Raw genomic sequence first — 27,954 nt, 5'->3', positions numbered from 1 at the left:
GCAGATGAACTCAAAAACAAAAAGGCTGTTTTCCTGTAACTACTCACAGAAATAGAAAAAGGAAGGAGACAAAAACTTTTCCCCAGATCTGATGTATAACGTATGTTCACACAGTGTTGTCATAGACCAGGGAGAGAAGAATTTCCTTCATCATCACTGGTCCAGGAGCAGTGTTCAGAAAAAGATTACTGATCATGTATATATTTATTGCATTTTGAAAAGATATTTCTAGAACACAGGACCTTACCTTAAAACTCTTGTTAACCTTGTGTCTCTCTTCCCTTCTCAACAAAGGAAAAAAATAAATATTCTGTGGCTGATTTTGTGCATCAAGAATTTATGCATCAGTTGGACCCTATTATAAAATTACTCACTCTGGTGACATTCTCAGTCATTAAAAGATTTAAGATACAACGGGCTTCTGTAATTTGACAGGTATAGCATAAAAGCATAAAATCTGGGTTGGAAGGCACCTAGATATCTTCTAGTCCCACTTCCTGCTCAAAGCAGGACTAACTCTAAATTCAAAGTTAAATCAGGTTGCTCAGGGTTTTCTCTAGTTAACGTTTGAGAATGTTCAAGGAGGGAGATTCTCCAGTGTGCATCCTATTGATCACCCCCCTTCACTGTGCTCCCTGGGAATTTTCCTTGCCTCCTGGCTATTGCTCCTCGTCCCCTTATACCATTCCATAATTGGGGAAATGTCATGGGTTCGGTAAACCTATGCAAGCAAGAGAGAACAGAGTCCTGTTTATATTAGGAATTCTGCTGGTGCAGAAATGACACTCCCCATTAACCCACATCCTCAAATGACTCTGCTCCCCATGGCGTGACTTTGTACATAATCTTTCCACAACTTGGGCTACGAAGCAGGCTTATGATGGGGAATTCTGATGCAGAACAAGGGTGAGTCACTTGCATATCAGTACAGCATGTAACTGGTTTATTCCATCTTTCCATGTCTCCCCCCCAAAAAAAAAATCCAAAACAATTCTTTTTAAAGATTTCAACAACCATATTGCATTGATATTCTATTTATATTACAGGTGGTTAATTTTAAGATGATACAAGCTTTCTGCATGAGTTATACAGGTAATTTTTTTGTAAAGGATTAAAAATGACTAATATTTAACTTCGGAAAATAGGTGCTATAGTGCTCTTCAGGAGACGTTTTCATCTTTCTTCTCATCAAAATGAATGCTTCAGGTACACAAGCAACAATCATAGATTTCAAATAAGAAGACGCCTTGCTCTTAGTAGGTACATAGTGTTCATGAAAGTTTTGTGACCTCCTCAATGGAAGACTGCTTTTACTTTCATGAAATATATATATATTATATCCCCAATAAAAACAACCCAAAAGACATCAAACTCCAGAAAAAATACATTGAAATAACATTAAGGATCTAATATAAATCCACAAAAGCCAGGAAATTCAGAGATAAAGAAAGACTTTCAGACGAGGGGAAACTTTCCAATATATTAAACTGGAGCATAAATTCACTTCCTCTTCACATGTTTGCCATCAAGTCATTCCAGACACAGGGGGTAAGTTCCTCCCTGGGGTAATTCAAGTGCCTTCAGCAGTGCTACACCAAGAATCAATCTGGTCCTACAGAGCTATGTCTTAATATACTTTCTGATAGTTACCAAAGATATCTGAGTTTAAACAGCGAACTCCTCTCTTACAGCTCATTTTCCCATCGTTCAGAGACTGCTATAAAACTGAAGTGAGATCGCCATAGTTTCCATGACCACAGACTATGATGTCAATTGTGGGGTTATGACTTCATCGACAGACCAACTAGAAGGGGAACCTCTGTGCGAAGGAGAAAATCCATGCTCAAATACAAATATACCTGAGATTAGCTACGACAACACTGCACCTCACTGGGCACGGGCATTCCCATCTGCATAAATAATATTCTTGACTTTTCACTCACGCCAAGTACGAAAATACCCCTTAAAAATTTCTCTTTCATTTGTAAGTCATTCACGGTGCTGATCTGTTGCCACCCAAACACTGGGCCACAAAGATGATACAGGGCCTGAAGCATCTTCCCTATGAGGAAAGGCTGCGAGACCTGGGTCTGTTCAGCCTGGAGAAGAGAAGACTGAGAGGAGATCTTATCAATGTGTATAAATACCTGAGGTGCGGGAGACAGAGGAATTTGGCCAACCTCTTCTCAGTGGTTTGTGGGGATAGGACAAGGAGCAATGGCCACAAGATAGAGCCCAGGAAGTTCCGCACCAGCATGCGAAAGAACTTCTTCACGGTGAGGGTGACAGAGCACTGGAACAGGCTGCCCAGGGAGGTTGTGGGGTCTCCCTCTCTGGAGATATTCAAGGCCCGTCTGGACGCCTACCTGGGCAGCCTGCTCTAAGGAGCCTGCTTTGGCAGGGGGATTGGACCTGATGATCTTTCGAGGTCCCTTCCAACCCCTTTGATTCTGTGATTCTGTGAAACTCAGCCTTGGCGCTAGTGATATGCGGGCCAAACTTGATGTCAGCAGTAGTCTAAATCATGTGCTATGGGCCCCATTCTTTGCTGCACTCTCTGGAAGCGCAAAATCAAGCACACAGCTTTAGACAGGATATGAAGGGAATGAAGTGATTTTAAACTGCCTTCAAACCTCCCGAAATTCTGCCCTTGTCCTCAAGCTGACATGGCTTTTGGCTCTGGGGTCTGGCTACTCCCTCCACAACAGAGAAAGACAATTGTAATAAACTTGTTAGAAGATCCCTGGGTGTCTGGCTGAGCAATAGGATCTGAAAAAGGAATTTGAGAGGGAAAAATGGAAGGAGGGGAGATAGGGTGGGACCTCCTGAACTGTATCTTTCCACAGGCAACCCAGGTATACAAGACAACCGCCTTGAGCCTTAAGATGTGGAGTAGAACTGCTGTAAACACAAGAGCTTTCAGCATCGCCCAAAGTTCTGAAAAAGCAAAAACGATGTTTCCTTTCAATTTCCTAGAAGCAGGAGGTAGAGGGGCTATGACTGACTCAACACAGTCATGTAAGGTAACAGATGGATAACTTGTGCACTTTTTCACCCCACACTGAAAACTATGGTATCAATGTGTGGGACACACCTGAGCTGACAGCTGGTGAGCTCAGGTCCAACCTAAGAACCCAGGAGTGACAGTTCTCCATTGCCTGCTCTAATAGAGCTTATAGCAGGGTCTGTGCATGGGCTCCACATATAAAATGCTGCAGGAATAGCTTTGTACTTTTGATTTAGGCTCTACATTCATTTTTTCTGCCTGTCTCCTACTCTTTGCTGTAAGACCTCCTTAATGGTTACCTGAAATTTCTCATATTTAGTCTTAGTCAGACGTTTATTTTGTTGGATAGCCTCCAAATAAATCCTGTCAGACACTTTTTAATTAAATAAATGCCTTTTTCAAATTTTCATCTGTCTTATCATGCTCAAATTACTCAAAATGAGAACTTTTTCAAAGCTTTTACCCCTGACATTTATGTAGCCCTGAATGAGGAGAGTGGGCAAGCTAAGTACTCAGAAGTCAGCATGGAGGAGAAGACAGACTGAGAAAGGATGCAGCTACAGTTCACTTCTGTCTCTATACTTATGCAAAGTGCTCACATTGCAGAAGTGTAAAGGAAGGACAAAATCCCTTCCCTGGCTTTTTGCAATATGGCCACTAAAACTCTTGTGAAAATTAAAAAGTCAACAAAAACATGAGGAAGCTAAAAAAAATCAATAGAGTTCTGCACCCTAGTTATTACACACTCAAGATAATGGGTGTACAGAAGGGTGCACAGAGCCTTGCAATGTACAAAACTTGCTCTGGGACATCATTTAATTAACTATCTGAAATTTTAATCACACAAAGCAAACCACAGTGATTTATAATTATGCACTAAGATCATGATGGCTCTAACTTCTCCTTAAATAGCTTTCTTAGTGATATGTAAGCACAGGATTAATAATCTTTTTCTTGGAAAACAATGGCATCTGGTTTGCCTGCAGTGGCTCTTCTACTTCCTGAAATGAGTGATGAAAGAGACGAAATAGCTTCTGCTTGGAGCAAAATTGTTATTAAGCATATAATTTTGAAATGCTTTTGTGTGCGTGTGTGAACTACAGCTAGAATATAATTTCTCTTTGTTGCTGTCTGTGCAGTGGATATTGCCTTTACCTAAGAAATTTTGATCTAGTTGAAACAAAAAGTATGATGCACAAAACCTTCTCCCTCAATAGATGCTGTAGATGAAGGGGCAAATTCTTTCCCTTATTGAAAACTATAATCAGTGGCTTTGGGTTAGCATAACTAAGAAGGGGATACCAACTTATATATCACCATTTACAAGCATTTGGAGGGAAATCCTAACTGCAACAAAGTCAATGTCAGTCCTATTATTGAATTTTCTTCAGTGGAGCAAATATTTTACACAGCGTTGCCTTAAAAACAGTTTCACTGAGTGACATACTCCCTGAATGTATCTACCTCTGACCACTGCTGAGCATACCCTTAATGAAGTCTATACAAGCAGAAGCAGCAAGATCATTCATGCATTTTCAAAACCACTTCTCTATCTTAGAAAAAACTGTGGAAGGCTAAAGTGCAGAGGTATCCATATTCCAGTTTTCAAATAGTCCACCCTGAAGTGATTAAATAATAATAAGCTTCTACTTCTTTAAGAATCAATACTACTTATACAGCATACAAGTTGCTTTACAGTTAAAAAGTATCAACAAAAAGCTGTTGTCTGTATCTCTCTGCACAAGTACAGCCTGCCTGTTATTCGCTTAGTGACAGCTTAAAACTTCTTGACACAAGTAATAAATTTATCATATTTACAGATCAATTCAAATAATATCCTTGCCATGTGATAGTCACTGTGAAGTTTCTGTTCATCTGGTGCCTAACAGGAACATGTATAGCTCTTCTGCCTCAAATGACTTGTTTTGTCCAAACATAGCTATCTGCATAATTTATAGAGCTAATAACCAACCAGCAGATGCAGTTATGCACCACACCAGTGGCAGATGGGCTGAAACCCAGGCAACCGATGTCCTTAGGAGTTTGGCCACTAACTTCAACAGGTGTAAGATTTTATCATGCATCTCCTGGCTGCGTGCTCCGTCTACTTGACCTGAGGGACCACCAGTCACTTGACAGACTCCTCATCTATCTGTCTCAACCAGACTTACATATAAAACTTGATGAAATAATTGTTTCATGCTTGGATGGTCACCCCTGATTTAAATGGGAATTTTGCAAATGAAGCGCCTCTGCTTCATACACCTCATCCTCCTCCAAGTAGTTGATGAGTGTCAGTGAATGGTAATGAATCCAAGAGTGCATGCCACGGCAGAGAGATCTTTGTCTCCTCTGCATTTTTAACGCTGTGATCCAAGTACATTATTTTGTCAATGTGTTGTGTGAATTGCTTTTTTTTAAGATCCAAACAGACAGTTGTCTGTGGAATAAAAGTCCCCAAGCAGATTTCTCAAGGTGTCTAACATCATTAACAGGAAACAATGCAGCATGAGCAGCCAGAGTATGAATGAGTTCAGTGTGAATACTAAGGAAACCCCAAGAACATGTTAACACAATGCAACTTTGATAAGATCACAATAGTGAAGCTCACATATGTGTTTGTATTATGTCTTGTAAAAGGCTCCAATTGCTGTTTATTAGGATAATTGATATAACAGTCAAAATGGATTAAGATAATGTATTGGGTAAAGTCATGATTTTTCTACATACAGGAATGACCAGTCTGAATGCTTTTTAAGCTCCCAGCAGTTACTTTAGACAGACAGGATGTAAAACTTCTACATCTTTCCAATTCACCGACAGCCTTAATGGCTCCAAAATGGAGACTGCCACTACAGGCAAATCACTGTTAATCAGAGCCAACCGACCTCTGTGGACCAGACTTTGTTCTCATTGACCCTGATGCAGATACACCGGTAACATGCTACTTCAAATGTAATTTATCAGTGCTATTATTTAAGTCATCATAAGCAGCACTGCAGTCTGACCCTGCAGATCCACAGTTCAACAGTTCTCAGGACTGGGAGACTGTAATAAAACAAACTGAAGATAGCAAGTTTATTACAAGTGTATATATATATATATATGTATATATATAAAGAAAAAGCAGAATAAAGAAGTATGTTATGCATTGCTAGCCTCCTAAAGCTGATACGGAAATAGCACACACACACACATATATATAACTGAATCACCAAAATCCTGGAAGTTTATGATACGTACAATAATAGCATGCAATACTATCTGAACCAGTAAGAGAAAGAATCAAAATCATGTGTAAATAGATTACAGCAAGCTGTTGCCTGCAAAATTTTTGCAGCCACACTCTAAAACATACAAATAATGTCTTATGTGTGTGCAGAGTGCTCTAGGATGGGATCCAACACATCTATTCCTTCCTCTCAGCTGCCTAACTCTGTAAGTTCCTCAGCTCTCTAGTATTTTCCTACTTAACCCTAAAGCCCACTGCACACTGAAGTTCAATTAGCTGAACATACTCAGAATTGTTAGTCTCGGGTAGTAAGCCTCACATCCCAACTAACACTTGGTGCATTTCGAGTTTCAGCTGACAGCCACCCCCAGTCCAGCTCCACAGCCTGGAGAAACCTTCGGAGCTACAGGACAGGACACAACTTCACTCAGGACTTCTCCTTTAGGCCAGGACAGAACACAATTCCATTCATAGTGCTCAAACCCAACTCGTACTTTGCTGTCTCGGAGTGGGAGCGCTCAAAGGGAGTCTGCCCATTAGTTAACATGAGGAAGAACCAAACCTACACCTTCTACACGAGTGTCTTAATCCTCGGTTCCTGTGCTTCCCTGGGTGAGAAACGTTCTCCAGCCTTTCTCTTGAAGCTGAAGTCTATGCAGAGAAAAGGTGCCAGAAGAAAAAAAAAAACAAAAAAAAAACCAAAAAAAAGGCTATCGTTTGAGTTATTACTTATTGGTTAAGTTAAGTTAAGTTAAGTTAAGTTAGTTAAGTCTTAAGTTATTAGTTATTTAAACTTTCAAACTGAGACAGAAATGGTGTTCCACGCCATGTTCTCCAGAGTGGGCATTTTAGATCAGACAAGGAGCAGCACTAGGAATCTCACCCCAGATCTCTATGTGTATGCCTAAAACACCAGGCAAGGCTGCTTCTCGTTTTTACCCGCTGTCATTTGGCCCCGTTACTTTTAAATGCCCTGGGTTTGAGGAGTTCTCACCCAGACAAGCTCATGGCACGTCACTTCTCTTGGCACACAGGTTCGGCCCCAGCTGAGCAGTACTCAGGACCTTGGATCTCCGAGTGCTCCAGTAATTAGGTTCTTACACTAACACTGGACTTCCAGTCCCCCTCCATCGAGCATCCATCTTTATGAGATGGCTAAGTAAATTACCCCAAGTAGCATGCTAGAAGTGCCACATTTCTGGTTCCCTATACAGTGAGAGGAAGTATAGATGTATTAATTCAATGAAAGCTCAGTGGATCACCTTGTGGAGAGTGGGATGGAGATACGCGAGGTGAATGGATCCCTCTCTGCACCTATTTCACATCACTGCCTGTAGAAAGGCTAAATAGAATGGTTTTGTCAAGCAAATTACAGCAGCTATCCCCTTCCAGGTCAGGCTCCTAAAATCCTAGTAAGGCAGTGTGCAACTTAGGTGGAATAGATTTCCCACAACAGCAGGCTACAAGAGATGAGGGATGGAGCCCAGGGATGCCTGTGTTCAGAAAACGAAACCACATCCTTTCCCTGCCTGTCAGCTTAAAGTGGCCAGCGGCTGCCCTTGCACAGCAGAAAGATTACCTTCCTAGACAGAAATCACCACAACACTGAAACGAGGAAGAAACCTGCCTGCCTCTCTGCACTGCAAACAAGGAAATCATATCCTATCAACAGCCTCCAAAAGCAGCAAAGCTGATAAGCATTTTCTGTGAAATCAGAACGGTTCTGAACAGGCAGTAACAGAAAAATGCAAAACAAACCGCACATTATGAGCATTATCAGCTACAGCACCAGGATTACACGTTCCTCAATGTATGGCTCTTTCATTCAGTCCTGCATCTTCCCAGGCCTTGGTGTCCTGGTTTAGGGTTCCCTCTGAAGGCTGAAAAATCTGGGACTTTAAAAGATCTCTTCCTCCTTTACCAGCAGTGTCACTACTGCATCTTTAAACCACTACACCCCATATCCTAACCTGACTATTTGAATAGTAAGGTCTGCATTGATCTCAATCAAATGCATTGACTGCAATTTCAGTTGGATTCTTGTCCCCCTATTTTTATTTTTATTTTTTTCCCTTTGTAGTCTGATGAATATCTCAGATAGGTCTTGGGATAGAAAAACAGGTGCACTTGTAAACACTATTGTAAACTGTGCTCCCTTTGTATTTATAATTGATACCCAGCATAAAATAAAGACAGCAGAGAATGAGTTGTGCTAACTAAATCACATATAAAATACATCACTGCTGGTACAAAAAATATTTTTTCTCCTTCTAAATTGTGTGCAGCAAAATCAGAAGCCACCTCCTGGTGAGGATATTTTGTAGCTATTTACTGAAAGAACCTCACTTTCTTGTTGAAAATCTAGCATTGTGCCTAAAATATAATACTGAATGGCGATTTCAGATGAGACCCACTCCCGGGATTAAGGAAGAGGACATAATACTTGCACTTACAGCATGTCATGACTTTCATTCAAGCACCTGAAAGCATTTTCCAAATATTAATTATTCCCATACTAGCCTCCCCCTAGTCCTTCCAGGACAGGATCAACCCTGCATTCCTTCAGCATCCACATCTCTTGCTTGGGTCTGTAAAAAATGCAGAACAAAGTCAAAAGTATTACTTCTCTTTAATTATTATCAGAGTTCTTAATTGAGAGGAGTGAATTCATCCCCACAGGGGATGACTGCCATTTCTAAGATGGTCCTTTTCTATCTCTGGCAGAGAGTAAACCTGGTATTTTCTTGGACGGGTACTGTGTTACTGAGGTGTGCAGTTTAAAACAGAATTTGGCACAGATACATCAAATAAGGTGCATAATTAGCCAGAAACTAGAAGAAATCCTAGAAGTCTTGACTCTGATCCTTCTATCCTGGATTACGCTTTATCACACGGGTTTTCACTCCCTCTGCACCACTGCCCAGAAGAAGGATGGGGAATGGAAATACTACCTCCGGATGAGGTGGCCTGGCATCACCTTGTCCCATAGCTATGGCTCAGACCAGCTAGTCCTGAAAAACAGACCAACCACATTCAAAGCATTCAAGAAACTAGGCACTGTGGCGCTGTGACTACATCTGACATTGACTGAACTGGTACTGGACTTCTGTATGTAATTAGGTTACAAAGAGGAGAAAATACCACGGATATGCACACTGTTTTCAAACACTTTTCAGGTTTATATTTGGGTTTGGTTCAGGTATCAAACCCCTGCTGGTGCCAAACCTCTCCACTCTACCCTGCATTTAAAGAACACACACATCTTTCCAGTTTCTTACTCCTACCTGTCACTGCCCACCAGCTAGATGCATGCTAGAGATACTGTCTGTTCTGCAAACTCATCCCTCAGTTTACAGAAACAGGTAAAAAACACCTATTGGTTTAAGACACAGAATTCAAAAGCATGCTTCCCTCCCCTACCCAACCTGCTCACAGCAAGCTGTACTGAGGAAGGATGGCCTTGAGCTGCAGGCACACGGCAGCGTGCCAGGAAATCTGACTGCTATTCCTGGCGCTTCTACAGATTTCCTTGGGCAAGGCAATTAACCTTGTGGAGTACATTTTCAATGGAGGTGAGGCCCTGCTCCTCTTTCTGCATTCATAACGTTTCCAACAGTGAAAATGGAATTGTAGGAGCAAGAATGACTGCCTGCACTTTTTACTACCTGATATGCCTTCTCTGCCAGACAGTTGGATGCATGATTGCTGCGGATAACCCTGCCAGCAACAAAACACGGACTTCACACACCGCAGGTGCAAAAATGCCTCTGGATGCTGCCACGAACAGCCCCACTGCTCGGTTTCCTTGTATGTAAAATGGACAATGAGGCTTATGAAAATCAAAATACACAGCCAAACAGGAAACCATTTGCTAAAGTACTTGAACACCTGTTATCTGAGATCATAAAAAGGGAACAGCTCAGAAATTCAGTTTACCTTTTGCTACAGGTGCTGTATTTTTTACTTTCAGCATTTTTGCCCATTAAAATTTCCTCAAGCAGAATAAAAGATTTTTCTTTAAGAATTCTGAAGTGACAATCAAATTCAAAACATTGTTTAGCTCAACTGGACATCTTGCAATATCCCTTAACAGAAGTGGAAGCAGATTAGAGAATGAGTGAAATATCCTTTTGGTAATATACATTTATTTTAGAAAAGAAAGATCATGGCTAAATTTCCTCTTGTGGTCTTCAGGAAGACCTGCACCTGAAATAGATGGTGCCACATCTATTTACACCTACAAGGGATATACTAGGAGATTCTGAGGAAGGACAACAGTGGTGTCTGATCTTTGCTTAGACAAGCTTTCAGAGAAATGAAGACATATACCCCTCCAAACACAGGTTAATGTAGAACATATTTTAGTGTAAGCAAGTACAAGCAAGGAGATTTTTTTTTCCTTCCGCAGAAGGCTGAATAGAAAAAAAAGACAAAAATTGGCAAAAAAAAAAAAATTAAATATCTGCTAGGCATAGGAGAAAAGGTTAATAATCACTAGTGCTGCTTTTCTCAAAATTTTCAGCTTTCGTGAGACGATTTCTTTTACAGAACATCTGAACTGCAAAGTAAATACCTAGGTATAAAACTTCTACGGCTTTTAGTTCATGCTCTTTATCCACTCTTTAAGTTTGAAGGAACAGTCAATACCCTGGTTTTCATAATTGCAAAAAACTCTTCAAGCCCTTTAGACGACTGAAATGATGACCCCTCCCAGATGACAGTGTTGCCTGCAGTGCAGGCGTAAAATATGTTCATGACAGAAAATATTTTATATTACCATGACACAAAATAATACCAATGACCCTAACAAAGAAGGTAAGGTAGTTTGGAAGATTAAAATGACAGCAGCATGTGCAAATTTTCATGGTGGGCTTCACAAAAAGCCATAACACCACATATATTGCAGTCAAGTTACAAAGACACAAAGTAACAGAAATTACATTATTCTCCCAAGTATGAGTAACAGATTCTTTACCTTTGATATCTCCTGTATCTGTAATTACATAAATAGCAACTTTCTTTTACATTCATCATCTAATACATGTGATTTAAGTTTTACCTCAGTCGTGGTTTGCTCCAAATGGACCATAAAATAATTCCCTCAAACAAAAATAGGTTCTCATAAAAATGGCAGCTCTGGCCTGGCTTAGGTATGCACTGGTAAGCAGCTTGCTGCCAAAGGTGGGATTTCCCTCACATAGCTTTTGCTGTCTAACAGTCAGGTTTGTGCCTATTTTTTCAGCTAGTCTTTCCCAATGGCAAAAGATTGCCATCTCTGGATGGGAATTCACCACATCCGAAGCAAAGCCTTTCTGAGGGCAGGACGCACCACGATCGCAGAGCACCTTTCTCTCTCCACTGCCTAGCGAAGAAGCCTGCATGCCTTTAAGCACATCCAAGACTGCGCCTTTACATAAGACAAAAACGGCTGCACTGAGTGAGAAATGAGCAAAATTGGTTAAAAAGCACATCACGTAGCATGGCACTGCCAGAGAGAAACTTCTAGTTAAATAATTGTTTGCAAAGACTCGTTACAGACAAGAAATAGCCTCAAAACACCGATGGCTCTTCTGGTATTCCTGTTAGATTATAAAGAATCTGAGGCCGGGGGGTCTCTGGATAGGTATTTCTTCAAAATTCAGAACCTCGTTTTCCAAATCTTGCAAGTGAAGGAGGATTAGGAGCCCTCCGCCTGGCTCAGGCCTCCTGGAATGGCTGGAACAGAAACGTCTCCTACGCTCCATGCTTACAGCTTGATATGTCAGCTATGTCAAAACTGCAGCGGGAAATAATCTGAGGAAACACTTTGCAGAAAAAAGCATTTCTGTAATGATTTTTTAAACGTGCTTTGGCATAACTTAAACTGACTTTCGGTATAAAATGAAATTCTGCCCTCGTTAAAAAGGGGAAAACCTGAGCTTCAGAAATACTGTAACAGCTAGCTAATCCTGATCGGATCAGTTAAAACTCCTGTTTAAGGAAATTATGTTCATTTCTGATTATCTTTTACCTCCAGCAAACTGAAATGTGCTATCTAGACCATCTAGGAGAAAACAAATTTCTTGAAAGACAGAGAGGTTTTCTGAACAAATCACAGTTCCTACTTGAGTGTCAGTGCCTGGGTGAGCATGCAGATGCTTTACATGCACATCTTGTCTTTGGAAATCAATTGATTCTGTCCTCCTATTACGATCATCCAGAACCACATCTTTCCATCCTTTACAACAGTTTGATGGCATGGCATCAGCTCCCTCTCCTCCCAGCAAAGTCCTCTTCACAGCTGTGAAAAGCTCTGGGCTATTCCTTGGGTTTTTTTAAGCAATTCTGCCATGCCACGGTGGATCTGTGGCTCAGGTTAAACAAGGTGGATGTGAAATCAGACAACACCAAAAATCTATCTGAAGACATAACAAAAACAATGGAAATCAAATACAAACACCCTTTAAAGCATAAACTTCAGAACTGGGTTTCAGATTTCTTCATTAAACCGATGCCTGGGAGCTCTAGAAGTCTATGAAATTTCCAGGGGTTTTCAGTGCATTTCCTCACAACAAAAAGCAGGATAATTGACTCATCACTCTCCTGCTCTACTCCTGCCCCGATACTTTCAGTCAACTTCTAGATATACACAAATAAAAAAATGACATGAAATGAAATGAAATGAAATGAAATGAAATGAAATGAAATGAAATGAAATGAAATGAAATGAAATGAAATGAAATATCTTTGACTGTGAGCTCTTTGCACAGGGCTATGTGAAGCCACTGACAAAACCATTTGCTGATTCCACAAGAAGCAGCATTGGATCCCAGTGGAGAAAACCTGTCACTAATGAAATCAAGACAAACCTTCCAGTGACTTCTGGGCATGCTTAGGAATATGACTTTATACCTGTAACATAAAACAATTCTGCTAATAAAAAACAGGCTACTTTACCTTCCTTTTCCGAGTAGCAAAGGCTATTTCTGCACTAGCAAACAACATGGATCAGCAGCAGGAAACAGGCTGATGCTGAGGACCAAACTCCATGCCAGGCACCTTTCAAGGGGTTTTTACTTTGCTTTAGCTTAGTCCTATGGGTCGAATGCCTACTGGACTGCGTTAGGTGCACTACAGGAGCAGGTCTTCCAATTTTGTTTCATTCAAAAGGAATCCAGCCCATGAGCTCTGGGACTGCTCTGCAATACAAACAGTAACTGGGGACAATTAGGGTATCTGTTTCCAAAGCACACTCCCAATTTGACCTAAGATGTTAATGCAGATGCATCCAAAGAGCTTAGACCATGTTCCATCACTAAAACCTCTAAAATTACAGAGTACCAAGGTCATGAAGAGTTTTACCTCCCTCCCAATTAATAGGACTCACAGTCTTCAATGCATTTCACACATGTGCAGCAACTTACAGTGAAGATGAGTTCTCCAGCAGCAGACACTGTGTTTCTGATTCCAAATATTTTCATTTCCCATCTGTGTGATCCTTATTACCTTCAGGATTTTTATTCAATTAGCCTTTCACATTTGGAAAGCTCTTCTATGTAGCTGAGTATTTTATTTTCAGAAGAGTTTGTCACTCTTTACTGTCTGCTCTACTTACAAGGGTCTTCTTTTCCTTGACAGCTTTGCAAAGCACTCTTTATTGCTCTGAAAAATTCACCGCATGTCTCATACGCCTGCGATAAACTGGGTTCCTTACCTTCTTCACTAGGGCTCTCCCTCCCCCCTTCCCAGTTTTATATCAGTCAAGAAGATTTACATCTCTTCTAAAAAATAATATATAAATAAATAAATATGTTGTGAGTCACAAACATTAAATACTTAATTTGAACCGGCAGAAAGACCAGCTACTGGAATTCTGCAGCAGTCTGTTAGCTCATATGTCTCTGCGTGCGCATACTGAAGGAAACAGCAGAAATAATACTTTACAATTTGATGAACAACATATGACACTGAACCTCCAGACTTGCAAAAAAGGGTTACAAACTTAGGAAAATACCTGCCAGGCAGAATTCTGCCCTCTCCAAGAAAAAGAAAATCCAAACACTCCTTACTTTAACTGAAACAGAACTGTTATCATCAAGGTTATACAAAAATAAAATGGGATTAAGGAAGAAAATAATCATTAGGGACTTAAGTGAAGTTTGGGTGATAAAAAGGGACGTTTTCTGAATACATGAGACACAAAGGTTGATACTGTGCCATCTGCTTTTAGATAGAATCCTTCTTTGATTTCACTTATAAACTTTACTTACAGTTGGCACCATAGTGGCTTGTAATAATTTAACTGTATTTCTGGATCACAGTATCACTCTCCATTTCACCATGCAGAGAGAAGGAACCCTGAACCTAATTTAAACTGGAAAGAGAGAAGAAAGAGAGGAAAAAAAGGCACGTTTGGTTCTCATAGTCTACAGAATTATCTCAATGCAAGCTGCAGATATGAGTATTATCTCTGAAAACCACAAGAAGCAATCATACCATTGGAAGAAGCAGATAAAAAGACCATGCTTCCAACAGACAGAACAAGAAAGCAATAAGGACTTTGAGAATATGCCTTAGTTTCAAAGAAATGAGTGCAACTTTTGTAAGTATGGGTCTCATAACAAAGTAATGTGTATCCCTACTAAATAACCAATAATTCCCATTTCTGTGAATCAGATTATTCATCCCAAACCAGCCCATATTGAATTTAATGCTTCCCTGATACCGCCTATTCTTCCTTCCCCATAAAGATAAAAAAATTAAAGGGAAACATTCTAACCTAAACATGCCACAATTGTTATACTTAGCCCTTTCCACTGAAAGCTCACCTTAATTTCTGATTAATGAGCACTTGGGAGATAAACTCTTTTAACGTTTCACCCTGCTACATTTCCCCTTTTTGCAAAGCTATTCAACCATCCCTATTCAACCATCATGCATTTCTAATTCGGTGGAGATGGCTTGCCTGTTATAAATTACTCTCATAAAACAGCTATTTCTGCTGCTTCCCCTGGGACTGCACCCAAGGTGAGGATCAAGCCAGCACCACTTAGCATCCACATGTGCAAGCTCCGAACCAAACGGGAGGAAGCAGGCAGTAACTAATCTATGTTTTACTGCACTTGGCATTTGCCTGCTGCAAGCCGCCTTTGGGAACATCACCAGCACAGGTAGGTTTGAGGAAGCCACCTTGTTTCTTAATGCCAAGGAGCTGCTGCACGTACCTGAAATCTGCCTGATCTAAAAACTACCAGCACAAACAACACATCTGGCATGGATGGGTCTGTTTTCTCTGCTGAACTACAGAGATGTCCTGGAGTACTTTATCTCTGGACAACGCTACAGAACTAGTTCTTAACGTGACTGTTATAGCCCTCTCTCCTGTGTTTAGCTGCTGATACTCTGGAGAACGTCAGCTGTAGTTTTAAGGACCTTCTGGTGCCATTTGAGCCTTCAGAAGCATACATGTTGACAGCAGTGTTAACATCCATCCAAAAGAACTGAACAGAGAAGGGGAAAAATGACAGGACTGGAAAACTGAGATGGGGACTGATGGATTCAAAAAAGAAGTTTAGAGAAGAAGGTTTTCCACAAAAAGGAAAAGGTAACTACAGAAGGGAAATCAGAAATGTAAACTTATGAAGGAGCAAACGGCCACAACCTTCCACACGTTCTAATTTTTCAAGTGGTATCCTCACCTCCTCTGAAAATGTATTTGTGCATGAAATACACACGCATGAGAGGTAGACATCAGTGACAACACAGCATTTCAGGTATCTGAGACTGAGATCTTTCCATGGCCAAAGAATCAAAACACATTTGTCCATGGCCACATCTACAGAGTAAGTGGCCAGGAAAAGAGGAAACTTTAAATGAAACGCATTACTGTCACTATAATTATATGAAGCACAAAGATGGCCAAGAACAGAAGAGCTTAATTCTAAGTGCGACTATCCTGCTGTTCATTTCTGCTTTCTCACTGGATTTAAGGAAGATACACTGTATTTCCACGGAATGTGGGACAAAGACGTTTTGATTTTTTAAACGTTACCTTGTACAAACTACATCTGAATGTTATCGCCTCTCTTAATCACCTTCTTATGTATGATAGTGCCCCTTTAACCTTTGTTACTCCATTACTGAACAAGTTATCTCATTGTTACTCTTTTTTGAAGGAAGAATTTTGCCCCTTTCCATGCTGATAAGAGACACATAAATATTCACTCCCGACAAACATTCAATAGTAAAGTGTCTTGAGCAAACTACCAGAGTCTAAAGGTAGGAAGCTGTGGTTAACTTCTCTGCTATCTTAACCCTTTAGTCAATCCACCAGAACAAACAGACACAGAAGATGGATGCTCTTTTCACAGACAAAGCAGAAATAATTGTTCCCTTAGAGAAAGGACTTTATAACATGCTTTATAACACAGAAAATAAATCAAATTATTAGAAGTGGAATATCTACCCATTTTCTGGGCCGCCCTCTGGGTCGCTTTTCACCAGTGGCTTCTGCTTTCTGTAAAGGGAAAAGAAACACAACATGTTTTATACCCCAGCATTGTTTAACAGCCTTGGTTAACTAGGAACTCCTTTCCTGTAACATTATCCATAAGTGTATCTCTAGGGTGGCACCAAGCCTCCCCCTGACTCCATGGGTTTTCTGGCAGAAGGTGATTACATTTTTTTCTGCCATTTCCAAGCCCATGTGAACGCCTTCACCTGCACCCAAGGGTGCCCCCAGCCCTGGTCCACGGAGGATTGGGACCTGCAGAACCCCAACAGCGTCACCTCTAGCCTTTCACAGGCTGTCAGGCATCACCTAAAGGTACTATGTTAGACGTACAGCCCGTTTCAAGCCTGAATAAAGCAATTTATAGCAGCCACAATTCCTTCATTTAGTCTCATGATGTTTGTGCATGAAGCGTGTTTGGACAGACTGCCACCAGGAACGTGACACTGGGAAGTAACTCCTCTACTTCACGTGAGCTTTTCCAGGCAGACATGCATCCTTAAGCTCTAAGCAAACCCATCACTGCTCCAAAACACACCTTCCCTTTCAAGGTTGAAGGAAACAGCAGGGAAGGTGCCCTAGAAGTGACAGTGATATTTATGTAAGCCCAACAGTTGGTCCTGGAGCTTAGCTTAAAGGAAATTTGGGTTCAGCTACCAGCCTCTTCCATGCACTCGCTGTGTGACACTGTGGCTAGCACTGCTTGCTCACTACAGGAAACTACTTACAGGCCTTAAAATGAGAACTGCAAGTTATTTTCTCTAGATGGGCTCTGCCCATGCACACACCTTGTCAGGTAAATAATCCTGTCTCACTAAGGTGATCAAGATTTTGCCACCAGCTTCGGTGAGAGCAGGACTTGTGCTGCACAAGAAGTCCCTAAGAGTGAACACTTTTAGCACGCACTCCGTAAACGTGCTCCCAAATTTCCATGAGCTGTTTTGCTTCCAGTTAACTGTATGTGTATTTGATTTGCCCTCAGAAATCAACTGTCTCATTAAATAAATCACTCGCCGATCAATCTCTGTAATGCACACTGTCACCTAATGCTAGGCAAAGCAGATCCCTCTGCAAGAGAACCTGAGACGAGGAAGCAGGGGAGGAATCTCTACGAAAAAGCTGTACCACAAGTTAAATGCAATTACCCTGAAATAAATATCTCACCAAGAAGAAAGCTGTGAAAAATAAAATTCACACTCCTAAAGGGCAAAATTATCACTCAGACTTGTTAAAAGAGTAAACTTGCTCTTTAATCGTTTATACCAGCGTTACATGTAAGGTGAAACCCTCTTATGAGAATACTTGTTAAAATGCATTTGCTACATACTGGAGCTGTCTATTTCAGAGTTTTGGTGCCTTTTAAAGTGTTCGTTTTTTCCAACCTTATTAGTTGAAGGATGCAAAAAAGGAGGTGTTTTGGTTTTGAAAATTTGTGCCCCCACCCATTTATGTTTATCTCACAAAATACAGGGCGTAAGCCTAGAAAAAAAAGATCAGCTAAAACTGTTCTTAACAGTTAATCTGCACCTGACACATTGTGAAAGGATAAACACCATTTATTTTCTTCTGTATTCACTGAAAGACCCTTTATGAAAAACCTAAGTTTTTGGAAACTGAACCCACTTTGCTCTACCAATTAACACTACCCAAAGGTTGACAAGAGCTGTAAGCTTAACCAGGGCACACAACGCTGCCTGACGGGCTGGGGGAGCTGAGCAAAACCCCTGATGGGCTGGGGGAGCTGAGCAAAACCCCGTGCCACCGTCCACCCCGGAGCACAGCACAGCACGGGAGTGCCAGGAGCTGCTCCGGCCGCTGGCGGTGCCTGGCCCCTGCAGCGGGGACCCTTTGCGCTGAATGGCGCTGTATCCCTGCTGCATGTGATTTCCACCTCATGTCAGAAGAAAAACATTTCCAGAGTCCTTATCAAAACCAAACCTTTCCCAGAGGTGAGCTGAGCAAACAGCGGGGCATGCCAGATACTATGTTTTGGTACGGGGCGATTCTGTAAGTAAATAGGAGGGTTTCCATAGACTAAACTGCAGAAAGTGAGCGACGGGAACCTCCCGAGTGGATGTTTTTATCTCCATTCTGAGGGAAGGGAAAGACAAAACACTCCTGGAACAACCACGAAGGAGTAGTGGCAGTCCAGCAGTGATAATAAAGGCGTGAAGTTTAGGAAAATATTCCCCCTCTTCCCATTTGGATTTTTTATTTTTTATTTTAGTTTGAATTCTGCAAACCTAACCCGTATTTTCTCCAACAGCACAAGGCTGTCTTTTAATGTCAGCGCTTGAAGAAAGGTTTTATTGCATATCAGACAAATAATTCAATGTTTCTCCATATCATTTTCAAGTAATTAATAAGAACGGGAACACGTAAGTGCTAAAGCTTTGCTTTTCCTCTTAAATAGGTATTTTCATAATCTAAACCATGCTAGTCCGTTGGCTCTTTGCTTTAATTGAAGCGTTGCCTCTGAAGCTAGGAACAAATCCAGGGAGAGCCCCAAGCCACCCAAAGATCACAAGGATTCCTATTTGGGCAGCAAGATGCAAGTGCTCTCAGCCACCTTACCCACGGCAGCCTGTAATTGCTTAGTCAGAAAGGAAGCTGCTGCCTTAATCCTCTAAAGCACTCTCTGAAATTGAGATGTGTTTGGTCAGGCTTTTCTGAGCGTTCGGTGCTGCACTAGGAGGCATCCTCTTGTTCTGGACTGCTGAGACACAAAATAACCCAAGTTAAAGAAGGGCTGGGGACGTAATCAAACCCAAGTTTATGATACTTATATATATGTGGATATAATATAAAATTTCTTAAAACCAATTACATAAACATTTCATTGTTGCTGTGTCACGTTTAAATGGATTTACTTGTTCTTCAGTACAGGAAATGATATTTTTGACCCGAGTGAGAAAGATGGCCACTCCAGCCACCGCCATGTCGTTCACACGTCTCCGGACAGATCTGCAGTTCATCCAAGCCCTGTAGCACGATGCCACCAAAGCCTGCTTCCGAACGGCTGCCATCAGCCGCCGTGGTACCCGACCGCCCAGCATCCCTGCATCTCCCCGCTGCCTAACTGGGCCAAGCCTGAGCAGGAGCTGAGGCTGTACTACTGAAGGCAATTAACAAGACAAGACAGGTATAAATAATTGAACGTGCTCGTCAGATATCTATCTATTGTCAAGGAAGATTGCGAATGCAACAGAACCCAAATTTTAGGAACTCTAGCCACTGTGCAAAATGATCTGGAGACCTCAGATAGAATGTGCCAGAGCTGAGGTCTGGTGGAACAACTGCTAGGTCCCAGCATGAGGATCACTGCTGCCACACCGTGCCAAAAGACCTTGTGCAGGGCAGTGTCCCTCTCCTACAAAAAAAAAAAAAAAAAAAAAAAAAAAGTTCTTTTTGCTCTTCATTTTTCTTTCTTAGAAGAAACTTAAGCATTGGCTGGATACAAACATATCTCACTTTTCACGTCATGCTTTACCCATTTTAACTCTAAATGGGAGTCAGTCTTCTCCTGCTTTACCCATCTTGCTCAAAACATTTGTGGTCCCTTACTCTTTAGGTGCAACAACCATACTACAATCCCTTGATAAATCTGAACTCATGTTCCCTTTAAGCCTGTTACGACTGGTGCTGGTGAGAATGAATGAAGCATGGAGAAGCCAAATAGATTTTCATGAACCAATTTAGGGCAGAGTCCTGGTCACGTGCACTTTTTTTTTTTTTTTTTTTTACCTTTGGACTGCTTAACTCAGGGACGGGGTTTTCTACATACCAAACTCTGGCCACGTAGTGAGGAGACAGTAGTAACTGTCATCACAGAGAGACTCCACAAGTTCTGGAGAATGGTATTTCAAGATGTAGAGGTACCATTAGTGAAGTTCACTACATGAATAACTACAACAAAAGCCACAATATGTCAACTGAAGACGAATTTTACAAAAAAGACTTTATTTTTGGATATTCCTGGGATACCTTGACATTTTCTTTTGAAACAAACACACAGTAGTTACTACCCCCTGCCTTTTTTATTTATGTTTTTGACCCAACAATTGTGTTTCTTCCTTCCAAACAGGAGAGTATTTATGCCCATACAGTATTTTTGTTAAGCCCAGCTACGGGAGCTAAACAAAGAGAAGCCCCTGAATGCTTAAGGGAAATGTGATGGGCTGGGAACACAACTCAGCCTTACAAATAAAATTCAACCACACAACGCCCAGGAAACTAGAAAGGAACATCCTTACTATGATCCTTCCACAAAAACTCAAGTTACTCATTAGAAAAAAAGACAGACAGAAAGAAAAGTTTCCCTTTTTTGCTAATTTTTTACAAATATTTTAAATGAATAACAGAATGACTTGTTTGAAGACACAGACTTGAATAACAGTCTGATTGTGGAGTACAAGGTGATAAGAGCCTTTTTGTGTCTCTCTCTTCTCATCTGCTAACATGTTGTGTTCGTTCTGTTCGTGAAAACTAAACAATTGAGAAATTATTTGTTTTTCCATAAAATGCAGCTTACCCTTTGTGTAACATAAGTTAGGTATGTGTGATATGCAAACCTTTTTTTTTTTAAAATCGTGCATTACCTAAAATTAGAGTAACTGCCACATTATTAGCTATCCAATTGGTCTTGCAACATTCTGTATGCATTGTCAAGTTTCACATTGCTAATTTCCTAACAAGCACAGTTTGTTTTCAGATGCCCCAAGGCCAGTTTACTAAGACCAAACACAAGCTCTGAAAGCTAAAGGAAAAAAAATTAAAGAAAAAAAAAAGTCCCATGAACCAAGAAATTTTAAATCCACAACACAATCAGCTTCTAGGGTAAAGCGTCCCTCAACTGATTTAAGGGCATTTGCTTTTTGAAGCACAACAAAACAAAGCCCCAGCAATCGAGTATTTTTAACTGACTGCCACTTTGTGCAATGCATTTTTAATTGTGATGTGTAATGGTTTGCAAGAGAACACCCCATCAATTAATCACGAGTGCCTTCTCATGTCTATTCGGTGGGTGCTAGTGGCGTGCGTTTATCTTACATGTTGTGAACACTACAGAACATTTCAATGAGCTCACTTTGAAAAACACAGGCCACACACTATTCTGCAGAAATTCCAGCAATTTCCAGTTGCATGTATAGGACCCATGTTCACAGGCACAGGGTCTGAATTGAAGTTAGCCCACTTCTGAGAGTTGAGACAGGGGGTAAAAAGCCTTAAATAAATATATGTGTGTCTATGGATGTGTAAATATGTTTATCACAAAATCAAACATATAGCTCACTCTCTTAAGAGGCGATACCCTCATCAGCAAATGAAGCTTTCTTACAGTGTCAAAATCTTTCCATCCTTATTACTGGTAGAAAAACTATCAAAATTAGTATTAGATGCTTTGAGATGTCTGGTGAGAAGCTGAACCATTTTAGAGAGGCTTAATTATCTATTTGGAAAAAGAGCTAAAATATTTATCAGAAATGTGATCACTGACTTTTTTCTAAGAAGGCTTTATCACTGTTTTATGTTTTAGGAGATTTATCAAACATTTACATATTTTATCTATAAACCTAGAAACAAATAAAAGTTGTAGTTACATACCCCTCAAAGATTTTTTAATGCTAAAAAGACATGTGGTCTTTGGTCAATTTTTTATAATATCAACACCCGAAAAAGGTTTGCTTTAATTAGGGCAGTAACTTGATGCATTCTGAAAATCAAAACGTTACAATGAAATTGCTCAGTTCATAAATTAGATTAAAAAAAACAACTGTATGTACCAGAATCATCTGGAAAGCTCTTGAATTGATATACTTACATATGTATGAAAGATTTTAAGTTATTTTCCATTAAAACTGATTTTCAAATCACTCATACAAATGAAATAATGTTAATATTTCTTTTAGAAATATCTTTTGAAAACACATTTCTATGAATTACTTAAAATTTAATCTTATTACAAATATTTCTCCTAGGAAAGCCAACACTCCTAAGAGTAATATTTAAAATACTAAAGCTCACATTTGGACTTACTAGACTAATAAAAAACTGCTCTCTCCCTTTTGAAGAGTGAAATTTAAACTTTTTTAAAGTGAATCTGAGGAACATTTTTATTATATAAAGAAAAAAAATCAACATTTTTAAGCTCACTAGGTTGCAGCGTGGCTTTGATATATTTTAAATACTTAACTTGTAAAGCATTTTTACTAATTCATGAACTTCTTGACAGAATATACCGCTTTTTCCAGTTTAGAATGTAAAAAAAACTATTTTAAATTTAAAGGGAGTTGGAAAACGTCCCTCAAACAAACGCTGAAAACACTTATAACAAAACAGACATGAAATCACAGTCACCCCCTAATAATTTAATATTTATCAGGAGTTGCTATAGTAATTTATAACACTGAAAACTATCAAACTTAATATGGTCAGGACCATAGGCATACTGAAAAATGAACCAGAATTAGATGAGGCTACAAATATGTTCCACGCACATTTTGTCAAAGATCTACTTAAAAGATACTGGTACACTTAAGCAGTACAGTTCACTACCAGCTTTTGCAAGCTTTTGTTTCCAATTTAGTACCTGTAAATTAGTGCTAACTGCTGTGTAACCATCAACATAAACAAAACTCCAGTTTTTCTTTCCAAGGCTATACACAACTATTTATCTTCACTAGAAGAATTCATGCAGCAAGGTATTATCTGCCTTGATAGCACAGTTTTGTGACACTGAGCTTTCCCAAGTTCCAATAAAATTAAGGCACGTTTTCACACTGTATTTGTGATGTGAAGTCCATGCACTAAGTGGAGGGACTCCAGTGAGCTTGTACTATAGCTAGATGCATTCAGAGCCACCATAACACAAGTTTGCTCCCATCCCCAAACAGAAGTAGTGGTTCAGAAGACTAATAGCACTGCAAGTAAAAAACTCTTTGAAAGTGATTACTAAATGGTAGGCTTTTACTGTAGCTCACAGTTTACTTTACCATCACATTTTAAAGCTGTAAATTTCGATATATGCACTTATTTCCATCAACACATAATTGGATTTTCTTCTAATTAACCTGTTTGACAAAACACTTCAGCTTTAATACACAGATTTGGTCTGTAGAAGTTAACGTCTGCAAGTCGGTGAGAAATTAATCTTCCTCTCTCAAAAACCTTAATCAAGCAAATAATATCCCTAATATTGATCTCCTTACTAGGTACAGGAGATCTCAATAAATGCATCAAATGCACTATGTTATTCCACTAATCTGTATGCTATTCAAAAAGCAAGCTGCCCTTATGGGTTCTGTGCCTAGGGTCGTCCTGCAGCATGTTATTTCCAGTCTTACAAATGCAAAATACATGCTCTATGATGTAGCTGCCATTATTAAAAGGGTCCCAGCCCCACAGTTCACAGCCTAAATGACTGGCTCTTTTGCTACCAGTTGATGAAAAAACAGCATTAGGAACTCCCTCTTTAATAATCTCACCTTCTGGGCTGCTTTAGAGGGACTCTTGTTTTTGCTTCCTTTGGGTCTTCCTCTTGGTCTTTTAGGAGATGGTTCACCAGTTGGTTCCTAAATACAGGAAAACATGCTATTGTGGCAAGAAGCTACAGCTAACCAAGAAGAGCTCAATGATAAACTACAACTGAGCAGTTACTTAAAGCACGTGAATTAACAGTATAAATAAATGCAACAGTATTTAAAATGCAACATGAAAAATTAAACAACTCAAAGTGAAGAAAAAAATGCATTTTACATAATAAAAGAGTTTAACTTTCCTTGTAATTGCACACACACACACAAAAAAAGAATAAAAAGAGTCTGCATACTCTAGCAAGCTAGTTATATGAGAAAACACATTTTTAAAAGAAGATGGCTATAGCTTCCCTCATGCAAGAATGATTATTTGAAAATTAATACAGTTATCCATTTAATGTCAATTGCATTTCATTATAACAAGATACAGTTATTATATGCAGTTACTAGCACACACTTTTGAAAAAAAAAAAACAAAACAATGCTAACTACTGGAAAAGTAGAAAATAAGCTTAAGACTATTTTCTCTCTCAAGGGTACAAATAATTTGGGGGGATTTTTTCTGCAGTTCTGAGCTCTGCGTTACATTCGCACCTATTGCAAACAGAATTGATCCGAGTAAAATGCAAACGCTAAAGTTTCTTCAAATGGAGCACTAGCAAGCCAAAAAAAAACTGAGGATGTAAAATATCTGAAACAATAACAACAACAACAAAAAAAATCTAAAATTACTGGGCAGAAGCGATGATTGTTTTCAAAGTTTTCTTAACTAGCTCCTCTGGCTGACAGCAAACAACCAGTCCTTAAAAATGCCCACGAATTACTACGAGCTCGGACTCCAAATATTTATTCAGCGAATCACAAATACTATAAAACTCTTCAAGCCTTCAATATCATACGTTTCCCTCGGACTACGGGAGGTGGCAAATCTAATTCAATGCGGTTTGTTAACTTAGACCAGCTTAAAACCCTTCAGCTTTTCCACTCCCGGGGAGGCTCAGGGTGCAGGCTCAGGCTGGGGAGGCTGCAGAGGGGCTCAGGCACTGCACAGCAGGGCTGAGCTCGGCTAAGGAGACGCGGCTTGCTTTCTCTGCCATACATTCAAATACAAAAAAAAAAAAAAAAAGAAAGAAAAAAAGGAAGAAAAAAAAAAAAGGAAAAGGGGTGGATGGGGGAGAAGGGAAAAAAATAAAAGTGGGGGGTGAAGGGGGGAGGAAAGGGTACCAGGCTGATGCTGGGCACGGAGCCGCGGGCGGTGAGCGAGTGGCACTGAGGGCAGAGCGGTAAAAGCAGGGGCTCCGCTCGCACGGCTTTCCCAAAAAATAAGAATAATTTAAAAAATAATAATTTTTACTTTCTGTGTGATTTGCTGGAGCACACCGGGGGCTCGGCACCGGCTTGCCCCCGGCCCGGGGCTCGGCTCCTCGGCTCTCTGGGTGCCCCCGAAGCCCCTCGCAGGCTCTCGGGGCTTGGAGCCGATGCTGAATGAATGGGGCGAGAGGTTTTAAAGCTCCGCGGAAGCTTGGCTTTTAAAAGCGGCTCCCCGGGCGGCCCTACGACTTCCAGCCGCGACTTCCGAGGCAGGGAAAGGGCCGCGGGGAGCCCCGGGCAGCCCCCGAGGAGCCCCCAGAGCCGGGGGCGGCTGTGCCGGACGATGCGACAGCGGCAGTCGGGTGGGATGGGATGGGGTGGGATGGGATGGGACGGGACGGGATGGGGAGGCGGGGGGGGGTGATAATGCGCGAATCTGGCAACCTTAGCGCGGATTGAGGTCTGGCGAGTCAGAGAGGAGCCCTGCGAGTCCCCTTCGGGGCCCCGGGGGGAGCCGGGCGCCGTCCCCGCGCCTCGACCTGCCTGGGAAAGCGGCGCAGCCGAGGCAAAAGGTGTTGCAAATGCAGGGCAAGCCCCCTCCGGCTGCCTCCCCCACCCCCGTCGGCAACGGGGGCACCTCTCTGCAGACGATGACGGGGGTGAGGGAGGAGGTGGGGAAGGGGGGGACGCCAGGAGAAAGAAAAAAAAAAAAAAAAAAGAAAGAAAAAAAAAGAGAGAAAAGAAAAGGGAAAAAAAAAAAAGCCAACCCTATGCGACTTTCTAGACACCCTCCTCTCCCCCAACCCCAGGATCTAGGGGCAGTCAGGGGCTGGGCTGGTCAAGCTCGGAGGCGGCAGCAGCCCCGGTGGGACCCGACACACGCACACACACACAGCACACACACAGCGCGCACACACACACACACACACAGGCTCACACTCACTCACACACACACACGCTGAGACGTTGCGAGGGCTCGCAGAGGAGGGAGCCCGGGCGAGCCCCGTTTCCCCCGCTCGCCGCTTTCGCAATTTCAAACCCAGCTCGAAAGGAGCCAGCGAGCGCTGGTTGGTCGGAGCCTCGCCGCTCCATGTTCCCCGTCCCCATTGAAAAGCCCCGGCTCGCCGCCCGCACAATAGCGAAAGCCCCGGGCGGGCTCCGCGGCCCCGCCGCCCGCCCCGAGCCGCCGCCGGGCGCTGCCCGCCCCGCCGGGAGCCCCCGCGCCCCGTCCCCGGCCGCCTGCACCGATACGTACATGGTTACATGCCTACAACACTACAGATCTGCGGCTCTACGCCTCTACGCGAATACTGACTTGTGGTTGCTTCCTGGGTCTGCCTCGTCCTCTCTTCTGAGGCTCTGCGGTTGCAGGTTGCTCCTGGGCAGCAGTGGAAGGCTGACCGGGTCCCTCACCTTGTGCACTCATCGTGACTTCTGCCGCTCAGCTTTGAACCGGGTCTCTCCAAAGCACCTTGGAACGGGGGGGAATCAAAAGGAGCTCTTGCTGCTTTTGCTGCTCGCTGCCACCACCACACCGGACGTCCTGGTGCTGCCAAAAAGGAGAAGAGAAGGGGAGGAGGAGGAGGAGGAGGTGATGGTGGTAGTGGTGCTGGTGGTGGTGGGAGAGGAGGGGGAATGGAGCTCTCCTACAATTTAGGAATGGTTAGTAACATGAAGCAATTCAAGAGAGGGGAGGTTTAAAAAAAAAAAAAAAAAAAGAGAGAAGAAGAAATAAAGGCAGAGTAGTAGATCGGAACCCTGGAAATGCGAGCAGAGAGGGAAACACTCCGAGGGTAGTCGGAGCGAACCGAGGAGGGGAAAAAATCCTACAAATTGAAAGCAAGTGGTGGCTATCGCGCTTAGATCGGATCAGGACAAATTAAGATAAGACACACTGAAAGTGGACTGAGAACACTGCACGGTCTTGCCAGAAGCATGCACCCTGGGAAGCCGGGGATTTCGGCAGCAGCGGGAGCAGCGGGCAAAAAGCGCGATCATTTAAAAAATAATAATAAAGCGATTTGGGAGATTGGGAAGAAAAAAAATGAGGGGGGGCGGTCCTGGGTTCGTGTCTGTGATGTGAGCTGCTGGGACTGGAAATATTATTATGCGAGTCCTGCCCACGGACTAAACTAGGATGAGGGTTTTAAAAAAAAAAAAAAAAAAGGAGGAAAAACCACCTTTACCCGTGGGTGGAAAAAGCAGGAGGGGGCTGTGCAAAAAATAAAAAATAAAAAAAGAGGGGGGGGGAGGAGGAGGCAGAGCGAAAAAAAAAAAAGGGGGGGGGGGACCTAGCTGGCTGGCGGCCGGCCAGATAAAACATGAGAAAGCCGGCGGCCGGGGGAAGCGGCGGCACAGCACGGCCCGGCCCCGCCGCCGG

The 27,954-nt window shown here is 41.8% G+C and overlaps 1 protein-coding gene across 2 annotated transcripts in view; it reads right to left on the bottom strand.

Moving 5' to 3' along the window:
• Positions 1 to 27,738, bottom strand: part of HMGA2 (high mobility group AT-hook 2) — a 113,975-nt gene extending 86,237 nt beyond the window's left edge. Inside the window, exons 1-3 of one of the 2 annotated variants that reach the window (XM_083815333.1) lie at positions 26,890 to 27,738; positions 24,213 to 24,299; positions 16,684 to 16,734 (exon numbers count right to left, since the gene is read on the bottom strand). In XM_083815333.1, the coding sequence (XP_083671459.1) occupies positions 16,684 to 16,734; positions 24,213 to 24,299; positions 26,890 to 27,000 (249 nt within the window). In that variant the 5' untranslated portion in view covers positions 27,001 to 27,738. The remainder of the gene's footprint in view (positions 1 to 16,683; positions 16,735 to 24,212; positions 24,300 to 26,889) is intronic. The other variant, XM_083815332.1, reaches the window with a different exon arrangement.
• Positions 27,739 to 27,954: the final 216 nt, after the last annotated feature.

The sequence above is a fragment of the Anser anser genome (genome assembly GCF_964211835.1).
Source record: "Anser anser genome assembly, chromosome: 1".
In the NCBI taxonomy this organism is placed as follows: Eukaryota; Metazoa; Chordata; class Aves; order Anseriformes; family Anatidae; genus Anser; species Anser anser.
Note: the sequence above shows the minus strand (reverse complement) of the source record. Positions and strands in the feature narration are given on the sequence as shown.